A 21,813-nucleotide genomic window follows, 5' to 3' on the forward strand; every position below is an offset into this window, starting at 1 on the left:
ACTCTTCACTCTTAAGTATAACATATAAACCAAATACAAAAATACATTGAGTATATATATATATATATATATATATATATATATATATATATATATATATATATATATATATATATATATATATATATATATATATATATATATAAATGATATTTTGAGTTTTATTTCTTATTGTTTTATAAACCATACTGTAAAATCTAAATCTACGTTACCCATCAAACCTGGATAAAATGTCGATAACACAAATGACAACTATTTTATTTATTAGTAGAGTTTACACCTTTTTATAACAAAGAAACGAACGCGTAGTTTTGTTTGGGACACTTTGAAAGTTGGTGGGGCATCTGAAGAGAGAGCCGACTGATAGGTGTTGGTTGTTATTCTCCAGCTCTGACTGGCCAGATCAAGCCCGTCCTCCGCAGCTCTCGCGACAAAACAACGGCTGGACATGACAGCGGCACGGTGACAGCACAAAAGAGGACCCGTGCAGACACTTAAACGGATAAATATAGCGGACCATGCCCAAAAAATGGGTTTTATTTCACACTTGCTCCGTATCATCGGCGGCAGCCTCACACGAGGTCTGACTTCTGCTGTTCTTCCCTGAGCGGCGGCTTCGGGCTAAAGCTAGCTAGCGACACACACGTCCAGGTCCATTTCTGAAGCACGGGGTTTGTTTTAAGCGCTCTGTCGTTCTAGATTGCGTTGCTGTTTTTGCTGTCGCGTCTTTCCGAACGCGTAAGTATGGCTGGAGCGGAAGACGCGGCCGAAGGGAGCGGTTGCGCGGGGAGGCTGCGCTCTCGCGGCGGCCTCCGAAGCGGCTCGTGCTCCGGCGAGAGTCAAGAGCAGCTCCGCGCCGTCAAAGCAGTGCTGCTGGAGCGGCTTGGACCCCACGAGCGCCTGCTCACCTATCTGCAGTCTGTATTATTGTGGGAGAGACCCTTTCACAGCGTCCTACTGTACGCGGCCGCTAATGTCATGTTCTGGTGAGTGGATGAGCTTTATCTCCTTGGATTTAACGTTATCTCCACTCGGGCTCTGTTTACAACCTAGTGCTTTCAGTTGAAGCCTTTACATTATTTATGAACATTTTGAGGATCTTGTATAAGCCTTTCTTTTTTTTATCTGGATGCATACGTGTCTGCATGTTCCAGACTTTTGCCCCTTTAATTTAAGATAAGAAACAGATGGTCAGGCTGGGTGCCTATATTTAGACCGTGAGCTCTGGCTGTATTGGTGCTACTGTAAGCACAGTGTTGTGTGCACACACTTTGTGTTTTTGTGGGTTATTTTGTGATTGAAGGAAAAATTAAGCTTGCATTAGATGCAGTGTTTGACAGGTTTTACTAAGGCATGTGAAGCAGAGATCAGTTTGCATTGGATTTCTGGGGCTTATATGTTGCATGTTGTTTTCCACCTACTGACAATTATTAGTGTAGACAGTGGACCACTGAATAGCACTGCTAGAGACACTACCATATATACACACACACACATATATATTTTATATAAGATTTATAATACATTTTGTTATTTGTTCTTAACTGTTAAAATGTAATAATAATGCCAACTAACATATTATATTCCCAAACCGGTTTGCTGGGCCTGGCCTTACAGTTGTATCATTTCTCGTTCATGCCTTAAAACTTTTTCTCAGGCCAGCCTACTTTGGGAAGCCATGTGCTGTTAGTACACACTTTTGTACTTTTAAAGTCAACATCAGTTCAAATTAGACCATGTTTACTTTCCTAATGCATGTCCTTCTCTTATTACGAGTCACTTAATTTGTGCAGTTATTACAAATATTACAAATTGTTTGCCTCTTTAAACTAGGGCTGCAAAATAATTAATCACGATTATTCGCATTTAGAATAAAGGTTTGTTTGCATATCGGTTGTATAAATCCTTAGTGGATAAAGTCCTGATTTGCCTTCTTTCTTGAAAACATCCGCAAGAAGTAAAATTATTTGATTTCATGTTGATTATATGCTATAAAGAATGCTCAGTAAGTCTGAAAAGCTTTGGATGAAATGCTTCAGGGTGGAAAGATGTGCAGGCAATAGGTTGGGATGGCTCGCTCTCTTTTTCTTTACTGTTCAGGCATGCAGTCTTCATTCGCTTAGTGCAGTCACCCTCTCCATCAGAGAAATATTCTCCCTGATCTTATTATCTCCCTTTTTCGCCCTAGTGAACAGCAGAGGAGCCGCTCGTGGCATTTCCGTGCTCGTAAAGACGTTTATTTATCTTTTCTTCTTTTTTTTATCTGCAGCACAGCCCATTCATGAAATAAAGTATCACCACCATCTCAGAACAATTCAACCCTCCACTTAAATCTGGTTGTAGTGGTTTTGACAGTACATGTGTGAATTTAGTTTGACCATCAAACAGCATACGGTGTCTGGTTCCACGCCGAGAGATCAGTAGAATTCAGCCTGGTCTCAGTGGAGGCTCACCTTTTGGTCAAGTGCTGAAGCACATAGCAGTAATTAGCCATGCTGCAAAACTGTCGGAAACCGCCACTGCTTGTGCAGCACATGCTGTCTCTGATTTGCACAGGAAGACACTGGGGCCGGAAACACCTGTGTAACAAAGGTTTCCTCGTACATTCAGCATGATAAATGCGTGACAGATGCCATCACGAGGTTTTGGTCAGAGACTCCACAACAGAGCTGTTGTTGCGGAATAAAGCACGCATTGTAATCATAAAAAGCATTGATTGATAAAACACTTTATTCAAGGTTACTCATGATGAAAAAGAGAGTATAAATAATGGACTGCATTCTTTCTGATCTCTTCTCAGGTTTTTTGCTCTGAGCTCTTTGAGGTTGCTCTTTCTCCTGGCATCAGGTCTGGCCCTGGCTGTTTGTGTCGACACTTGGAGGAATAATATCTGGCCTAAGATCAGAGGTACAACTGATCTTCCTCTGTTGCCTGTTTATAAATACTACACGTAGCAACTCATCTTTCTTCCATCTCTTTGTTATTTTAATTATGAATCATATTGGCTGTAATCAAAATGTCTGTGACCCACTCATGTTTTATTTTCTCCCTGCTAATTCAGCTTCTAGCAAGTTATGAAATTGACAGTTCTGACTAGAGCATTTCCAGGAGGAGAACAATATTGACCTGAATCAATATTTTGCATGTAGCTGTTACGCTGGTTTATTAGCATTTGATCTACATTCTGGGAAGTCTTCAACGGAATTAAAGCCAGATACTAAATTAAAAGTCAATGTTACTTTTATAAACCCTGTCAAAATATTCATATTTTTAATATAGTTTACCCAAAAGTGAGAATTCTTTCGATAATTACTCACCCTCATGTCGTTCCAAACCAATAAGACCTTTATTCTTCTTCAGAACACAAATTAAGATGTTTTGAATTAAAGAACATAATCGATCAAATACATTGCATGCTTTGATTATTAACGTGATGCATTCCAAAATGGCGCTGTAAGGTGACGTGGAGGAGACAAATTGTTGAATAAAGTTGTTTTTATTTTCTTTGCACACAAAAAGTATTCTCGTAGCTTCGTAAAACAAGGATTATTTGAACAATGTCCTGTTTCTGAGACTTAATTGTGAAAGGATCCTTGCAGAGACCTTTCGTAATGCATCAGAAATACCTTAATTTGTGTTCTGAAGATGAAGGAATGAGGGACATGAAGGTAATAAATGACAAAAAAATATTTTTGAGTAAACTATTCCATTAAGAATGGTCTTGTAATACTCACAGGCATTGTTTGCTTTTGTTCTTTTACAGTTAAAAGGCAAGATGAGAGTGAGAATGAAAGGTAACTTATATTTGTTTACTCTTTTCAGGTTTCCCAGTGGTGTGAGACTTGTTGAATTTAATTGTTAATTCTCTGTGCCCTTCTCTGATTGGCTCTCAGCTGGGGTCTCGTGCAGCCTGGGACTTTAAGCGTGCCTGAATTGTGCCACCACCTGGCTGAAGTTTGGGTTGCGTGCTCTTCCTGCGCAGCATATATTGTGCAGTTTAAACGGAAAAATCCAGGGAAGGTGAGATTACTTCCAAACCAAAAACGCTATTAAAATCAACGTTGTTACAATTGTATAGTGATGTTATAAGGCCTATATTTTGCGTTTACGTGTATATATATATATATATATATATATATATATATATATATATATATATATATATATATATATATATGTATGTATGTATATATATGTATGTATATATATGTATGTATGTATGTATATATATATGTATGTATGTATATATATGTGTGTATATATATATATATCTCATTTATTAATTTTCTTGTTTGTTTGTTTTTTTTTGCTAAGACTGCCCTCTTTGGCAGGAAGAGACTTTCCGAGCAACATGTAAAGGGACCAACCACAATGCATTTTGTTTTGCATTTGTGTCATAGAAGGCCATTCATTATTATCATGGCTTTTGTGACTGCTTTATGGCCTTGAATAATTATGTTGTTGTTTATAATATGCAAAGACTTTTGTTGTTCATGCTAAACATTTGATTATGAATCGTGAAACTCCATTGTTTTACAGTTTTGTATGCTGGTTTGTGGCCTGTTCACTTCAGTGGCCATGCTGGGGCGCTACATCCCTGGCCTGGTGCTGTCATACGTGGCTTGTGAGTAGCAGAAATCCTTCAGGGCTTACTCATCCTCTCCAGCACCTTAACAACTGCAAAATATTTACTTTCTCTCCCTCCCTCCCTCCCTCAGTGCTGGGTGTGTTGCTGTGCCCATTGGCTCTGTATTATCGACTGTGGCAGCGTGCATGTGTGAAGCTGGAGCCGGCCCTGCAGTGGCTGGACTTCAGCTCCAAAGGATACATGATGTCAAAGCCTATAGACAACCAGTGTAAGTACACTGCACATCTATAGAGTGTATCATAAAGTGCAGACTTGATGCTATGCCGAAGACAAATTTCTGGGGTTTTCATAAACGTCTTGCCATGTCTTTGAACTGTTATTTTACAAATCTGTGCAAAAAATCAGTGCTGGTCACGCTATTAATCAATAAATTCTTAATTTGCTGCTTATTAATAGTTAGTAAGGCTGTTGTTAGGTTTAGGTATTGGGTAGGATTAGGGATGTACAATAAGCTCATGTAGAATAAAGCATTATTATTTGCTTAATTAGTATTAATAAATGGCTCATATTCTAGTATTATGCATGCTAATAAGCGACTAATATGTGTAACCGTAAAATAAAGTGTTACCAGACATCTTTCTAGATGTTTGTTGGTATATATTTTGTTGACATTAAGACATTCAATATGGCATCTAAATTGATTAGGGTCTATTGCACGCAGTAGCATCTCTGTGATGTGCTGTTGTTTGTTTCAAAGTAGAACAAAATTAACAAAATTATTTTAGCTGAAGAATGAATCAACATATACGGTAATAATAAATGATGTACAGAAACTTTGAATTACTTTATGACAGACACGGTTTCTCAATTGTATTTGGCAGTTACATATTACAATAAGCATTTGCGAACATGATCGATTGATGTCTCTTGTAGCTATCCGTCGTCTGTCTTATACTGCATGGTACATTTTCAGTTGTTTTTAATTAAACTAATCTTCACTCTTGTTTATTAATGTTTGCAGTTCTTCGTAAGCCCATCAGAAGCGGGACCTCAGATGACGCAAGTGACAGCGAAGAAGAACTGGCTGCTTTCTGCCCAACGGTGAGCCCAGAAACAGGGTTATTTATAACACAGGGATTTAGAGCAGCTGCATGATCATGAGTTTAGGGGATCTGTAAGGGTGCATGATGGTACAAAACAAATTGGAAGTTCATTGCTCGTTTTTCTAACGCTCTCACACAGTTCTAATAACACTCCTCTAAATATTCTGCACCCGTAGTTTGATGAAGCAGCAGTTGCTAAGGAACTGGCGCTCACCGACTCTGAGCACTCGGATGCTGAGGTGTCGTACATGGATAACGGCACCTTTAACCTCTCCAGGGGCCAAACACCCCTCACAGAGGGCTCGGAGGGTAAGACATCTTGATGTCGTCTACTCTTTGACCCTGTTTTTCGGTCTTTGTATGTGAATCAGGGAGAATAATGTCTACAGTGAAAAAAACAAATCTGGTTTAAAAGCAGCAAATACTTAGAAATACGTATTCACGTTTGTTTCAAATGGTATTGAAAAACCTTTATAACATTTTTAAGAGAATCTTAATTTTAATGTCTCATGTGGCACAACAATCAAGTAAACAGTAATAAAATATTAGTATATTAATACACATCTGATCAAAATCATTGTTTTTTTATGTATATGTTAAATATTTTTCAAGGTTTAAAGGTTATTTTGTTTGTGTATCATTAACTAAATATCAAAATCAATTAAATTACTGTATGCATGAATTTTGTTTTTTTTTTTTTTTTTTTAGAAATTAATATTTTTATTTAGCAAGGATGCATTAAATTAATCAAAACTGACAGTGAAGATATTTCAAATGTTACGGAAGTTTTCTATTTCAGATAATGAATGTTCTATTCATAACAATTCTAAAACAAAAATTAAATTTATAGTAATGAGAAATGGATCATGTGACATTGAAGACTTGAATAATTAATACTGACATTTCACAAAATTGATTTAAAAAAAAAAAAATTTTTATTAAAATAATAAATCTTAATCTTTATTTATTGACTTAATAGATCTGGACAGACACAGTGATCCAGAAGAATCATTTGCCTGTGGGCTTCCAGACTTCCCCTCCATCAACCCAGATGCCACCCTGATGGAGGACGATGATGATGCCAGCATTGGGCTGCCCAGTCTCAACTCGGCCGCGCTCTCCGGCCCTCGCGGCTCTACCTCTGCCCTGCTGGACCTGGACACCCAGATGGACTCTGATCAGGAAGACCTCGACCCCGAGATCTCTTTCGGCTCCCTAAATACTACCTCCGACCTCACTAATAACCTGGCAGGGGTCATCGCCAGCAACATGATCCAGGCAGCCATCGCGGGAGCCATGCAGCCCCGGCCACCGCAAGGCCCTCGGAGAGAGAGCGGCCACCGGGCAGGAGCCGCTCCGAGGGGATACAGGAAGCAGTCGAGCTCAGAGTTAGACACAGACCTAGACTTCGACGGCGAGGACTTTGAGATGTTGGATCAGTCCGAGCTGAACCAGTTGGATCCCTTTGGAGGGGGGCAGGGGGGCCAAAACAGAACCCAGTCAGGATCCAGCTTCCTGTCCAACTTTCTGGGGAAGCCGCAGTGAGCCCGTCTTACAGATACTTCCTCCGTCTGTATGCTCCTCGTGTCCCTTGCACCTTGATCCAAGTAGAAGTTTGCAGTGTTGGTTTGAATGTCTACTGAGATGCTTTCGATTTATCCGAGCGAGTGCGACGGAGAGAGAGTGTGTTTGTTTTGCACTGTTAATGTAATGTTAGATTCACCTGCCAGGTTTTCTCCGCTGGCTGCAGTTGATATCACTGTGAAGTAATCTTGTTTGTAGTCTGAATCTTTTCTGTTTATGCCCCGTGAGCTTCCGTGTCCTCTCTCATTAAATGCGAGTGTGTGAAAGACTCCGATTTACTCTGTAGGCTAAGCAATAGGACAACAATCATAGAAACATTCTTAGAAACCAGCAAAACAAATAACAGATCTTTTTACTACATCCAAGTCTTATAGGTCTTTCACATCAATCGCTGTATTGTTTGTGTATTCAATAATTACACATGGGACCAAATCAGACATTCCATCATCATTGCAAAGTCAAGACCCTTAATGCATACCGATAAGAAGTCGCCTGTAAGAAAGACTGTGAAATCTACAGCCAAGACGTCGCTGAGCACAGTCTGATGAAGTAGCTGATGACCTATTAAGACCGCAGCCTCATCTCATGTTTTTAAAGTGGTAGTTCAGCCAAAAAAACCTACAATTTTTTAAATAGTTTTTTCACACCCATGCCATTTCTAAACCTGTATGACATTCTTTCTTCTATAGAACATAGATATTTTGAGAAGTGTTGCAGTGTTTTTTGTCCGTACAATCAAAGTCAATGGCAACAAACATGACCACTGTCCCACAGAAGAAATCAAGGCTTAAGGGTTTGGAGTAAATATAATAATTTTCTTTTTTGAGTGGCCTGTCACTTTAAGACTCTGAGATAAGGCCACTGAGTGATGAACAGCAGTCAGGTTATCTCATTTTGCCACATAGGACGAATTCAGGTAAAATTGGATGCTTTTTGTTGAAACAACTGGGAAAATGTCCCAAATAAGCTTGTTTGCACCTGTCGTCCCTCCATTTGTTTATTTGTGGTAACTGCACATCATTTTTCATCATGTCTATCTGATGGCAATGAAAATGTCTTAAATCAGGAGTAATATAATAAATGTGTATTAATTATATATCATTGCCCAGCTATTTTAATCTCAACAAGATCAAGCAGTTTTTGGAAGATGTTTTTTCCCACAATATTTACATTTAGGTTTATATACAGGCTGGATTTTTTTTCTGCATTACTTGAAAACCGCGTTAACAAATGAAAGTAGTTTCCTAAATTTTTAAAGACCTCTGTCTAAAAAAACCCCAAAAAAACTAATTCTAATAATCCAGAAAATTGTTTTTGAAATTGCTGTTTATTGTCTTTCCATCAGTCAAATTGGAAAATAAAATCAAACAGTATCAACTTGTTTAAAAGCTCAGCAATGCTGTTTCATCTGGATAACATGGCAGTACGTGGATTTTGTTTGTAATGACTCTACCTCAAACAAGACATTCGGCTGTAACTGCCACCCGTTTGTACACAGCCTCCTCTTTAAACACACCTTTAACCGTTCTGACTTTACGCAGGAACTTTTATACAGGTAGCAACAGAAAAACTGTAGATTTCTGCATCCTGTCATCTCATTTGGTATGGTCTTATGTGACATTTAGAGCGAAGTCTAACATTCAGTACAGTACTAAAGCACAAAGGATTTGAGAAAACGCCTTTCTTGCATCCTTAATTGTGGCATGATGAAGCTGGAGAAATTAAATGTTGAATTTGCCGTTTTATTTGCTGTTGCTTTAATAGTTGCTGAGCCTTTTTTGTTTCACTGCACTTTTCCCAAGTGAACTGTTTCTGTTTCTGACCTAATGCTAACGAGACCCATCATTGCTGGCTTTAAGCTTTCATTATTGTGTACACTGGAAAGTAGGAAATGTACCGGAAAACCGCTGTAGCGATAAGAAGGCATTCTGTTACCAGAGATCAGTGAAGTGTTTTCTATTTTCCAAGCATACATTGGTTTTCTCATTTTAATTTAAGGTAATGGAGCGTTGAGGAATTATAAGCAAGCATTGCATCTTTCTCATGTGGATCCATTCGGTCACTTCCTGCTATTCCAGTTTGTTTATTACATTTCAAACCCAAGTCTTACTTTATCCAGCCAACTTGAGTTAAGTTAAAAGAACAGTACTGTTTATTGGGGCGTTTCATATTTTGCCACTTTGCTGTGATTTTTATTAAATCTCTTTTTTTCCGTTTCGTTTGGTTGTGAGCCCTTATTGCTGAATTGCTGATGATATTTTTTGGATTGCTGTGTTAAAAAAGGTTTGATTTATTTTTATTATTATTATTTGTGTTATGTGACGTTGAAGTGTAATGCATAGTAGGCTCATAGATGGGAAAGCCTTTTATTTTTCTCTTCTTTACTTTCATGTTTATAGTTAATACTAGTATAAATAACTATTTATATGGACGCACTGTTACGAATATTACGAATGTTGATTCAATTGGATTGATAAATTATCACGTTTGAAAAAAGCATGACAAGATTTTTGTTTGTAGGTTTGTCGGTGTGATTCATTGCAAAAATTATCTGGCAATTTTACCCATTTGCCTTTTTGTGGTCAATTTCAACAAAAATCACCAGCAATTCAAATGGGTCAATGAAGTGGTGGTTTATATACCATAAGGAAATTATGCCCAGTGTCATATTCAATATATATGTTGTATTGATGTTAGTGATGTTAAAAAAAAAAAAAAAAAAAAAAAAAAAAACATGTTGAGGCAAATACAAAATACAGAATAACTCATCTTTTCTTTCTTTGTGTGAGCATTTTACAGGAGTCTTTCTGTAGCTGGATTCTGCAGTCATTTTTATTTCTGTACAGAACTATTTCCCTCTTCCATTCTCTGTAATTGGTTTTTGATAACTTTTGATGTGCAAGACAATAAAGAGATGAATGAATATATTCTTTAAGTAAAAAGTGTGATTTTTTTTTTCTTCTATTAGTTAGGCCTGTTTTATGACCTGTTGATCACATTTTCTAGTCTAATTTGCAATAATGAATATTATTACCACAGAAATAGCACATTTAAAAAAAACATCTCTCTACAACTTACTCTTTTACAGCAAATAATATTTCACAAATTAGAATAAACGTTTTGCATTAAATTGGCAAGTTGTTTTTATTAATTTAGAAAAATTATAAACGGCATGGACTGTGTGAAAAAAGTCTACATTAAATGTTTACCGGTATCACAATAATATATTATTTTGTTAAACGTTGTCCAAATAAAAAAAAGAGTAAAGATTTAGAAGAATATCTTAGAGAAGGGTGTTTTAGCTGTTGAATTTTAATGATTTTTTTTTTTAAATTAAACTTCAAACTCATTGGAACTTTAATGTTTACATTATAGCCTACATTATAAGGAGGCAAAGACACACACATTCATAACCGGAAGATTCAACACATATCAAGATTTTTTATTATGAATATTGTCAATCAATAGAAAGCATTAATAAAACTAAAATACAAAATAACAATAACAACAAAAAGAAAATTAACTAAAGTTCCAAGTTTTTAAAGACTTTTTATTACAACAGTTAGAAGTAGTCTCAGATCATTGCTTTATTTCGGAAAGTACTTAAAACAGTGACTTCTGACGTGAAGCTTTACATTTATTTACGCGTAGAAATATATTCAATTACTTTTTTCTGTAAACGCACTTTTTTTAAACACGCCTTCAAGATGACGTCCGTGTCGTCGTCACCGGTAGTCCCACAATTCAACTCGGCGCGCGAAAGCTGACTGAAATAAACAACAGATCTAAACAATGAGCAAAAAAGACAGTGCAGGTACGCGATGCTTGTTTAACCTGCGCCGTTTACATTTTACACGTTCATTTAGTTGTGGTTTTAGAAATGGTAACATTATAGCACAACGCTACACTACAATAACCGAAATGCATCGGATTTCCATCTTGTCTTCCACACAGGTGTCGCACAGATCCTCGCTTACCTGAATGAGAAAAACAGACCCTATAGTGCTCAGGATGTCTTTACGAACCTACAGAAGCAGTGTGGTCTGGGTAAAACGGTAAGAAGCAACATTACCTTACAGATTTTAAAAGTTCTGCATAAACGGTCTGCGTTGTGTTAAATGCGATCTTTTAACGTTACAGTTTGTATGCAGTGCTTTATGTCGTATGTTTTTGTGACAAGAAGCGCCTTTATTTTCTCAGGCTGTGGTCAGAGCAATGGAGCAGCTGGCCCAGGAGGGAAAGATTAAAGAGAAAGTCTATGGAAAGCAGAAGATCTACTTTGCGGATCAGGTTGGTCTGATTAGGACGGCGACGCTTTGCTGTTAATGCTAAGACAGCTGGTGTTGGGGAATCAGCCTGACACATGTCCTTTCTAACCCTTCAGTCTCAGTTTGCGGATGTGAGTGATGCTGAACTTAAGGAGATGGATGCTCGCGTTGCAGAACTCGGTGTTGAAGTACAGAGCATCTCACAGAGCTGCAGGCAGCTGGATACAGGTGTGCACCCAACATGTGCCGCTGGGGGTTTGAACCTGTGCACGCTACACGCTGTTTGCATTTAATAAAAGGTTCATTTTGTCCTTAGAACTGAAGGAGCTCAACGGCTCATTAACCACAGCAGAGATGAAGGCACAGATCCTGGAGCTGCAAGCAGAGTGCTCTGGGTACAGAGACAGGCTGGATAAGATCAAGTCGGCTACAAACCATGTGACCCCCGAGGAGAAACAGAAGGTTAGATATCACTGTGTTCTTTAATATCTACTGATCTTTTTTGGCCTTGGCACCATTTGTCATATTCACAATGCAGGGTCTGTTCTGAGATCATCAGTAAAGATTTTATCTGCTTGCCAGGTCAGACTAGCGGTTCATATTTTTTACTTCCTGTGAGCATATTTACTTCAGACAATTTTGATGATAGTTTCTTTTAAACAGGGGAATGAAGTCAGATTGGTAACCTATTTAAATAAGCTGAAATCATAACCGTGTGCAATATATGACTAAAAAGTGTAAAACCAAGCCTGTGCGTGATTAATGAACACAAAATGCAGTGTTGAGTAATTGCAACTGACAGTCCATCCACTGATCTGAATCTCTCCCACACTGGCCCTGGGCCATGCTCATTCTTGAGCCCTTCACATTAAATTGCTTTTTTGTAAGTAATTCAAAAATACTCATCTAAAGCCTTCCAGCATCACTGGAATATGTTTGATTCATTAGGTGAAGTTTATAGAGATAATGTGGCTGTCCTCGGGCAGTCAACAGTACATTATGCTTGTTTATGTTGCTGACAAATGTATTTCTTGCCCCTCAGGTTTACAAGGAGAGAGAGACTTATGTGAAGGAGTGGAGGAAGAGGAAGAGAATGGTAATGATCCATAAAAACATTTATTCACAACTTCAGATCCTGCCCAAGAGACAAATTATCAGCTAGTTTTTGATACAGCCAAAAGGTGTGCCTTTATGAAAGTGCATTCATTTCAGATTTACCTTTGTGTCCTCAACACCATGTCTTATTTATATATGAATGAAAACTATTCTTGCACATTAGGTGTGTGTGTGTGTGTGTGTGTGTGTGTGTGTGTGTGTATATATATATATATATATATATATATATATATATATATATATATATATATATATATATATATATATATATATATATATATATATATATATATATATATATATATATAAATAAATAATTGCTTTCCTTATTCAAACTTTTTTTTTCATGAATATGGTTGACCTGAAGAATAAAAGCTATATCACGCTTGAAAAATTATGAGTTATATCACTGCTTACTGGCACTAAGGTGTGACAACATGCATTAAAACAAGCTTAAAAACACAATTTTTAAGACATTTCACGTGTCAAAATATTTGTCTAGTAATTATAAAAAGTTAAACAATGCAGCTGTATTTCAAAATATTTTAACTCATATAGAGCTGTAACTTGATTATACATTAATAATACATATTATTGTGATTATACAGATAACTAAGCAATTGCATGGGTTTTATTGAACAACGCTGTTAAATGGCATATATTAATTGGATTAGAAATAGGTGTGATATATTCTCCTGGGATGGCAAAGGTTTGGAAATGATTTACATTGCAAATCTAGTGAGATGATGTGCAAAGTTTTTTCCTGATGAAAGGCAAGTAATTTATATTCACAGTGTATGCAGAGGAAGAGTTTAGCCCCTTTCATACATACAGTCTTTAATGCACTGGTAAATTAGTTACCATTAAGAGATCATGTGTGAACAACCAAAGGACCTTTTAAAAAAAAAAAAAAAATCCCGGTAATTTTGTTCTGGCAATCATATCGTGATGGAGATGACATGATTACTCTGAGCTGTTTTCACAGCTCCGTTGCTTTTTAAATGGGTTCTTCCGTATAAATATGCGCTGTATGAAGACACTCTTCTCCATTCATCACGGCTGCGACTCGGCTGTTTGATAGCCTGCTATGCACGTCTCGTGTTTATAAGAGCAAAACATTTTGATTGGCTGCGAGTGAAAGCTGTGCTCCTCTCGTAACATTGGCAGGTGAACTCATTGACTCGAAAGTGATACCATGTTTATTTAAATGTGTGATTACTTTTTTTGCAGCCAGAAGCTGCATGCCGGAGAACTTTAAGCCCTGTTTATATCTCTTTACCTGCCAGGTAACCGATATGGTTGGAGCTATTTTGGAGGGTTACCCAAAGAGCAAGAAACAGTTTCTGGTGAGTCATTCCCTTAAAACTGATTTCCAGACCTTTTTAACAGCCATTCCCCTTTAGAAGTAACACATTTACTTATTTTATTATTTCAATTACATCACGTTTGCTTGTTCACGATTTCCTGATGTCAGTTAATGGTCCCATGGCATGCAAGTAAATAGAAGAGTCAATGTTTAACTTGTTTCAACTCTGATCACAAAAATGAAGCAATGTTGGCAATATCAACAGTACCCCAAAGTTTTTGTTTTCGTTGAGGACAGAAATTATTCTTGCATCTTTGTAATGGACATGGACTATTTTAACAATGTTCTTGCTAAATTTTTGGCCATGGAGCATTTACATTGCATTTTTGTCTCTGGAGGTCGAAAAGCTCTTCGATTTCATCAGAAATATCTTAATTTGTGTTCTGAAGATGAATGAAGGGTTTGGAATGACATGATTGACATAGTTCACCCAAAATGAAAATTATTCCTTTTAATTATTTGCTTTTCATCAACTTAAAAAAACCCACAGTTCTTTCACAAACCCCTAGAGGTTCACACATATTGTTTTGGGAAACCCTGCAACAGAGTATAATGTATTTTTATACTGGCAAATAAGTTTTTTTTTTTTCCTGTACATCTTGTGTTTGAAATCAGGAGGAGGCTGGGATTGAAACAGATGAGGACCATAAAGTGACAATGCCCAACATCTAATGGAGGACTCACTGATTAAATTCAGATGCCGGCAACACCGCTGCTGGGACAACAGACCTTTGGAAAGGTTGGAAAGTAATGTAGAGGATTCTGGGACACAGAGAGAGCAGTGTTTTTTTTTTTTTTTTGTTTTTAAACCAATCCTATTTATAAAAGTTCTGTTGAGGGGGAAAAAAAAAGAACAAACAGGTTGTAAATAAGCTTCAACGTTGTTTATTTTTCAATTAAAAAAAAATTATACTGATACAAAAAGTTTCCAGATTCTTCCATTGAAGTCCATTGAAGAAATGCAGAAGCACTAGTATAGTATAGTAGTTCAGCACGACCTAGCCTCGTTTCTGTGAGCTGGCGTTCACTCCACTTTATGGCTTAACTTGTAAAGACGTCCCTTATTCCAACGCAGGTCAAACAGCTGATTGTACAATCATCTGTTATTTACAAAAAAAGATCTCAATACCTAAAAATCTTGTCCTGAGTAGAATTTGATTCTAATTTTCATTACGCCTTAATTAACATTCATTAAAAATATAAATAGAATTGAGCGGTCACACCACACACCATGTAGAGCTGCTACCAGGCACGGGTGCGACTGTGTCTTCATTGATAGCTTATGCAGCACAAAACATACTGATCACAAGAGCTTAAACCATTATCATAAACGTAGAATAAAACAATATTGCGCTACACAAAGCTGAACAAAACTGACATAACATGACAAAAAAGAGGTTTATCTTCCATTATGTGTGCACAGACACTGCAATCTTTGGTCACAGCATCCCAAAGGACAAAGAGGAACTAAGATGGCTCAGCATTGCCTTACTTTAATTATATTAAAGCATGCAAGACAGCTGTTTTTGGACGTAAAAACCAACTGACAGTGATGCATCACAGTGTAACCAGACCTCTCGGCTCCTTTCCAGCGCTAAGGTGAAAATGTAGTTGTGCTTTGAAAAATGACTTGAACTTGAGGTAAAGATGATAACTGAACGTGACACACACCAAGCTTAATCATTCAAAGGCAGCTGTCTAGTTTAAAATGCAGTAAATTGAGACATATCTCTCACATCAGTATATGGGGTGTCAAGTTGTCTTGACAGCCGAGTCTTCCTCATGTGGCTGTCAAGATGCTATTTTATCTTAGGATCACCACTGCAAACTTTTGAAAATATGAATACAACTGAAAAGAAATGATTAAACTTTAGGACTGAGGTGTGTTTCTTCAGTCAACCGAACAGAACTTGCACATTATTTCATTATTCAGCTGAAGGTGTTTGTGAAGAAACAATATCGCAAACAGCTTGGATCAGATTGTTACCTTCCAAACTATTATTAATAAAATGCCTGATCGGAATAAATTGCATTTCCACATGTTGATTGGAATCACTGCCATAAACACTGTCAGTCAATACTTGAGCAGGCGCTACTAAATCTCTTAAAGAGTTTTTGAACACACTCCAGTCCATTAGTGTGCTCTTATACCCTGCTGCATAGTGTGTGTTTGTGGGTGTGAAAGAGAGGCTGTACTTGAACAAGATATTAGCCTGAGAGAAGCTTCAGTAGAGCTGACCATTCACTTGCTGCAGCACGGTCACCACAAACTCTCTCAGCGTCTGTCAACAATACAGAAAAACATGCTCAGTCTGGGAGTTTCCAGTGTTTATCTAAGCCTGTGTAGGTGTTTGACTGAAAAACATAAGCTCATTGTCACTTGTGTAGTGGTAAGGTTGACTACATTGGTTTCAGTAGAGTGTTATTAGTGCTTTTATTGCACGTTTTGAAACTTTATTGCCTTTCCAGGTTGCTAGGTTATTATCACATACTTAGTTTTTAGTGAGGAGCATTTACACTTGACCATTTCATGTTTTTCTTACGAAAAATAACAATCCGCTATGTGATTTAAAAAAAAAGAAAAAAAAAAAGGGTATAACGGTCCTTCAAAACAGTGGTTCTCAATCGGGGATCTTGGCAAAATGACTTACTGATCATTTAAAATTAGATTGAGCTACAACAACAAAAGATATCTAATTTTAATTCACCTCCTTAACTGTTTTTTTTTCTTTGACTGCCCAGGGTTCTGGAAAACACTACATGGCCTAATTTTAAATGTGATTTCTTGACTTGGAAAAGTCAACGTGCACGTGTCTCAGAATGCAAAGTCTGTGCATCTCTAGCACGAGCATGTGCCATATGCAGAGGATAAAACAACTCCGAATCGTTGAAGAGAGAATTGCAATGCATCAGAGAATCTATTTTTCCCACCCCTATTATCTTGCAAGTCAAACAACTGGAAAACTCCTTTAAATATTGTTGTGGACCTTTTAAAAAATGTTACGTTAAAAAAAACCCTGAGAACTGCAACTTATTGCCTTATAAAATAGTTCACCTTAAAATAAAAATGTAATTTACTTTGTTGTTCAAACCCTGTATTTCTTTATAAAGTTGAACACAAAAGACGATATTTAACAAAATAATAATAATGGAACACTTGTTGGTCCCCATTAACTTCCATGGTAGGGAAAGAAAAAAAATTGAAAGTCAATAGGGACCATCAATTGTACCTGCATTGTTTATAATACCTTCTTTTATGTTCAACATAAGAAAACTCATACAGGTTTGAAACAACGCAAGAGTAAATGAGCGCTTTCAGTTGTGGGTGAACTATCCTTTAAATGTGTGAGCATGTGTATGTGTGCTACCTGGGGCTTGCAGTGCTCCTCGATCCAGCTGAAGACGCAGGCAGAGAGCTCCTGAAAGCTGTTGACTGACACTGAGGCAATGAAGGACTGGAACAGAGAGTCCATGATGCTCTGAAACACACTGAACTTCACCTGATCTGAAACCTGCTCGCTGCCCTGCTGAGGGTTATTCTGATGGGCCTTTACAATGTGCTCATAGTTCCTGAAACAAACCATTAGAGACGCATTAGTATCTGAGACCTTTCTTCCTCCCTCCTTTTTGTAGATCTTAAAGGGTGTTATCTTTCTTGGCAGAAGAGCAACAGTATCAGATAAAGCTGAAAACAGCCCTGCGGAGAATAAGTGGAACTACATTTGTCTGCCTAAGCAGTTAAAAATGTACAATAAATAACCCCAACTCACGTTTTCATAATTTTCAGTGCCATCACCTCCTTCCTAAGTGTGGAAACATCCTCTTCCTGCTTCTTCTTTTCTTTGTGGAGAAACTGAATGTAGTCGATTGCTGCACACACACACACACACACACACACAAGCTGCTGAGCTTTTCCATTCCAGAGAGAAAGACATGTGACGAGGAAATATAAATAGATAATGAAGGTTCTCACTCTTCTGCAGTACTGTAGCTTTACTCATCTTCTGTGTGGCCATGGCGAAGTCAGACTGCTGCTGGCATGTAGGCACTATAGACTGCAGGTCATCGTAGCCTTTCTGTGGGACAGAGAACCATACAGACATGTTTGACTGACAGAAGCAGAACGCTAGCGGCACGGCACGGTGTTCTCTTACACACAAGCAGCTCTCAATCTAGTGTTTTCTGCAATAACTGTAACGTGTATTTAGGAATACAACATGCGCTGATAATCATCCCGAGTTTGCAATGAAGAGCACTTACAAACCATCTGTTATCAACAGAACATTTAAAGGGCTCCTGCATATTTTTTTCACCACCAAATTGAAAGCTTGATGGAATATTATTATTGATCATAAAGTTTGGGCAAATTGAGCATCCCTACAAACAAGCACAGCACCTGGAGCTTTAAAAAAAAAAACATTTCACTATTTTCATCAGGGAATAAAGTAATAAAACAAATACAGTTTTGTAAATTACGCAGAACTTTGCTTACAAAATCAGTATTTCTATTTGGCAGAAATGCAGTCTCATCTTGCGCTACATTTTTAACTTATTTCAACTTAAAACGCATCTGCTGACACCCTTTTCAATTTCATTGCATCAGCAGGCACTGCAATGCTGCTGCCCTGAAATGAAAGTCGCAGAGTTTCAGAAAAGCAACTGAATCTAAAAGGAACACCCAAAAGACCACAATTACCTAGCGATATTGAAAATGGAATGTTTTGAAGTCTGAATGTAATTGAAAGCAATTACTGTGCTTTTTATGATCGATTATTGCCATCACAAGTATTTCCTTCCTCACTCTTATGTTAGCTTCTATATTTTGCTTTCCTAAACCAATTTGCTCTTCTCACTCATACCTTGATGGCATCTCTGCGTTTCTGCTCGGCCTGTGTGTGCGCCTGTCTCCTCCGGTCTTTATATGACTCCTTATAGGGCGTCTCATGTCTGTTATCACTGTCTTCATCATCTAAACCAAAGGGAAAAACCGTAGTTTAGCAGACTGCATCTTGATGTCTGACAAGATGTTGGTTAATTATTGCAAGCTGCAATAATCAACATATGTTTTCTTTCATGTTGTGATGTACAGCTGAGTGTAACATAATTAAAAATGAGGCCATAGACTTGGTTCCTCGCGTCAGAAAAGCGGCACACGGTATGCATGGTTGGGTTTAATTGTTCACAATTAGATCTAATACATGAATCTTAAAAAATAAATGGGTGAATTTAGTATTTCATGACCATTGTAGAGATAAATTTTAAAAATAATGGCCATGTGTGATATTAGATGACTGAGATTGGAATTATTACCTGTGTTTGGTACTGATGAGGCACTTGTGGATCCAATGCTGTTGGCTCTTGACACCAAACTTCCTTTGCGAGCACTCTCGGCAAAGAAACCTAATGATATAGACATTTATAAAAGTATAACTAAGTGTTAATTTCTGGTTACTTTAAATTGTGACAACACAGAGTAGTTTCAGGTTGGTCATGTCCAGCCTATGAATTCATTATATTTGTATAACTGCATGTCAAACCTTCATCTTGGTAAAGCTGGAGAAAAAAAAAACACATTCAGTAGTATTTTATAGCTCTGGAACTCACTGTGATCGAAGCCGTTGTCGCTGAAGGCGCCGTCCGTCTGCTGAGACATGGTGAGACGATTGATATAAAAAGACAAACAGGAGAACAGTCAAAGCCAGCCAGACTAAACATTCAGAGACCAGCCAACTGACGATCACATATACAAACAGAGCCTGACCTGTTCTGCCTTACCTTTATCTAGGACACCTCTTACTCCCTACTGTGATGTGTCCTAAATAACCCTTTTAAAGGGTGACATTTAATCTACATGCATAATGTGTCTCCAAACTCTCAAATTGAGCAATCTCTTTCATATTGTCAAGCTGTCATTACGGTCGGTGCAATTGAGGGCATATTTTATTCGTTGCATATGAATGTGGCAGGACGTTATAATGCACTGAAATGACAGCACAAATAAAGTAAAGGCACAAACAAAGAAAACCAGATAATTTTTTTCTGTCTTGACACTATTTTGGGGCATCATCTGTCACTAGAATCGAATCCCGTTCCCTGGGGAGTCGATTCGCTCGTTCGAACACTTCGATGCCCAAAAATTCTGTCTAGTGAGGCTATTTAAATACGTTTCGAAACACAGCCATAAAGAGTCAATGTAGCGAACAAGCGAGTTAGCTTAGCGGATTCGACTCTCGCACATCTGTTACAGCCTACATTCTAACACCTACAACATAAAATTGAGCAGAACAGCTTTTAGTCGTGTTTCTGTAGTGATTTTTTTTTGTCTAAATCACCGCTAAATACACAGCATTTTCAGACCGCGATAATGTGGGAAGCAGGGTAATTGTTCTTTCGACTTGCTGAACTTTACGACCAACGTTAGCCAGCTGAGCTAGAGAGTGAAACTAACCCCTGCAGACATACACAGATAACGTTAAACCGAAACACACTTCACGAAAGCGATTTGGGAGGATATGGCTATTTCAAATCAACGGACCGTCTTTATCTGAATATTTTCCCTTACTTTGAGCCAGGGATCCTCCGGTGACGCGCTGTTTTCCGTCATTTTGAAATAAACAATGACTGGATATTAGGAGCTGCGCCCCCTATTGGCCGCTATCTGGTCTTACCTCTAGAGGCTCATCCTCCACTGTGTCCTTCTCTTTCTCTTCAAGACTGCTGACTTTGACTTCCGAAGAACTCTAGTTCATTAATATATCGATCTGTTCGTTTATCAATTTCTTCTTCTTCTTTTTCTTCTTCTACTTGAGTATGTGTATGTATTGTATATGTATTACGTTATATTAGCCTAGATATACCTTACTATGAGTAAAGATAAACATCAGTGTGTGGGCATGTATTCCACATGGTGGTGCTCTAAGAGTTTATCATACAGCAAACCGAGAGTTAAAATTCACATGGCACATATAGGGCCTTACTCCATTACTCTCCATCCATCCATCCATCCATCCATCCATCCATCCATCCATCCAACTCTGTCTGCCTATATTTGCATATAATTTCTGCATAAATCTTAACGTCTTGGCTTTGGAAGAGCTCTTGAACATTTATGCTGTTATTACCAGAGGGAGCAAAATAAATAAAATAATTCTGTCCATTAAATAGAGTATTATAGATTTTGGTTTGTTTGTTTTAGTGAAACCAGTGATAAACATTCACAATTAAAAATTCAAAAAAAAATAAAAAATAAAAATCATATACAAATTACAGTGTGGTTGTATTGTGTTCAGTTGTTTACCCAATTTGATTACAAACATAACACTTTACAGTAAGGTCCCATTAGCTAACGGTAGTTAATGCATTAACTAACATTAACTATCAGTCTGCAATATATTTGTTACCATATTTATCAATAAATTTATTGGGTAATAAAAACACAACTGTTCTTGTACGCTTGGGTCCATAAACAGACACTTTTTTATTTTAACTACGTATTAGTAAATTATGTAATTAACTTATAAATACCCATAAATATTATGAAATTAGGACAGAATTAGAAAGAAAATGAGAAAACAAGTTGTCTTGTGACAACAAACCCTGACCAACAGCATCAGTGTCGTGACACCCATACAGGACACAACGAGCACATGAGCGCTGTGATATGTTTTAGATCATCATATTTTTTAAATTCAAACAGAACTTCAACTGACACACCCAGCGCGCTCTCTCTCTAGTGCGAGGTATAACAGGAAGTGTTGAAGCTTCTGCTTTTTCTGTGGTTTCCTCCTG

At 37.5% G+C, this 21,813-nt stretch overlaps 3 protein-coding genes across 5 annotated transcripts; 2 read left to right on the forward strand and 1 right to left on the reverse strand.

Annotated features, from left to right (window-relative positions):
• Positions 1 to 394: 394 nt before the first annotated feature.
• Positions 395 to 7,517, forward strand: retreg3 (reticulophagy regulator family member 3). The gene is made up of 9 exons (XM_043233829.1): positions 395 to 986; positions 2,801 to 2,907; positions 3,764 to 3,794; positions 3,894 to 4,020; positions 4,540 to 4,624; positions 4,719 to 4,856; positions 5,610 to 5,689; positions 5,868 to 6,000; positions 6,671 to 7,517. The coding sequence occupies exons 1-9, from the start codon at positions 745 to 747 to the stop codon at positions 7,234 to 7,236; spliced, it is 1,509 nt and encodes a 502-aa protein (XP_043089764.1). The 5' UTR covers positions 395 to 744; the 3' UTR covers positions 7,237 to 7,517.
• Positions 7,518 to 10,806: 3,289 nt separating this feature from the next.
• LOC122342072 (homologous-pairing protein 2 homolog) lies at positions 10,807 to 15,604 on the forward strand. Its single transcript, XM_043235844.1, has 8 exons — positions 10,807 to 11,089; positions 11,230 to 11,330; positions 11,476 to 11,565; positions 11,660 to 11,771; positions 11,860 to 12,005; positions 12,586 to 12,639; positions 13,946 to 14,005; positions 14,641 to 15,604. The coding sequence occupies exons 1-8, from the start codon at positions 11,068 to 11,070 to the stop codon at positions 14,695 to 14,697; spliced, it is 642 nt and encodes a 213-aa protein (XP_043091779.1). The 5' UTR covers positions 10,807 to 11,067; the 3' UTR covers positions 14,698 to 15,604.
• A 6-nt stretch (positions 15,605 to 15,610) lies between these two features.
• LOC122342070 (max-like protein X) lies at positions 15,611 to 20,706 on the reverse strand. 3 transcript variants are annotated; one of them, XM_043235842.1, is made up of 8 exons: positions 20,588 to 20,706; positions 19,630 to 19,669; positions 19,336 to 19,425; positions 18,885 to 18,994; positions 17,999 to 18,101; positions 17,796 to 17,895; positions 17,394 to 17,595; positions 15,611 to 16,307 (listed from the first exon to the last, which is right to left on the reverse strand). In XM_043235842.1, the coding sequence occupies exons 1-8, from the start codon at positions 20,627 to 20,629 to the stop codon at positions 16,251 to 16,253; spliced, it is 744 nt and encodes a 247-aa protein (XP_043091777.1). In that variant the 5' UTR covers positions 20,630 to 20,706; the 3' UTR covers positions 15,611 to 16,250. The 3 variants fall into 3 exon arrangements, with proteins under 3 accessions (XP_043091777.1, XP_043091778.1, XP_043091776.1); XM_043235843.1 differs by having other exon boundaries at positions 19,630 to 19,666; positions 20,588 to 20,651; XM_043235841.1 differs by having other exon boundaries at positions 19,630 to 19,666; positions 20,561 to 20,644.
• Between the last annotated feature and the right edge of the window lie 1,107 nt (positions 20,707 to 21,813).

The sequence above is a fragment of the Puntigrus tetrazona genome, chromosome 3, assembly GCF_018831695.1.
Source record: "Puntigrus tetrazona isolate hp1 chromosome 3, ASM1883169v1, whole genome shotgun sequence".
NCBI lineage: Eukaryota > Metazoa > Chordata > Actinopteri > Cypriniformes > Cyprinidae > Puntigrus > Puntigrus tetrazona.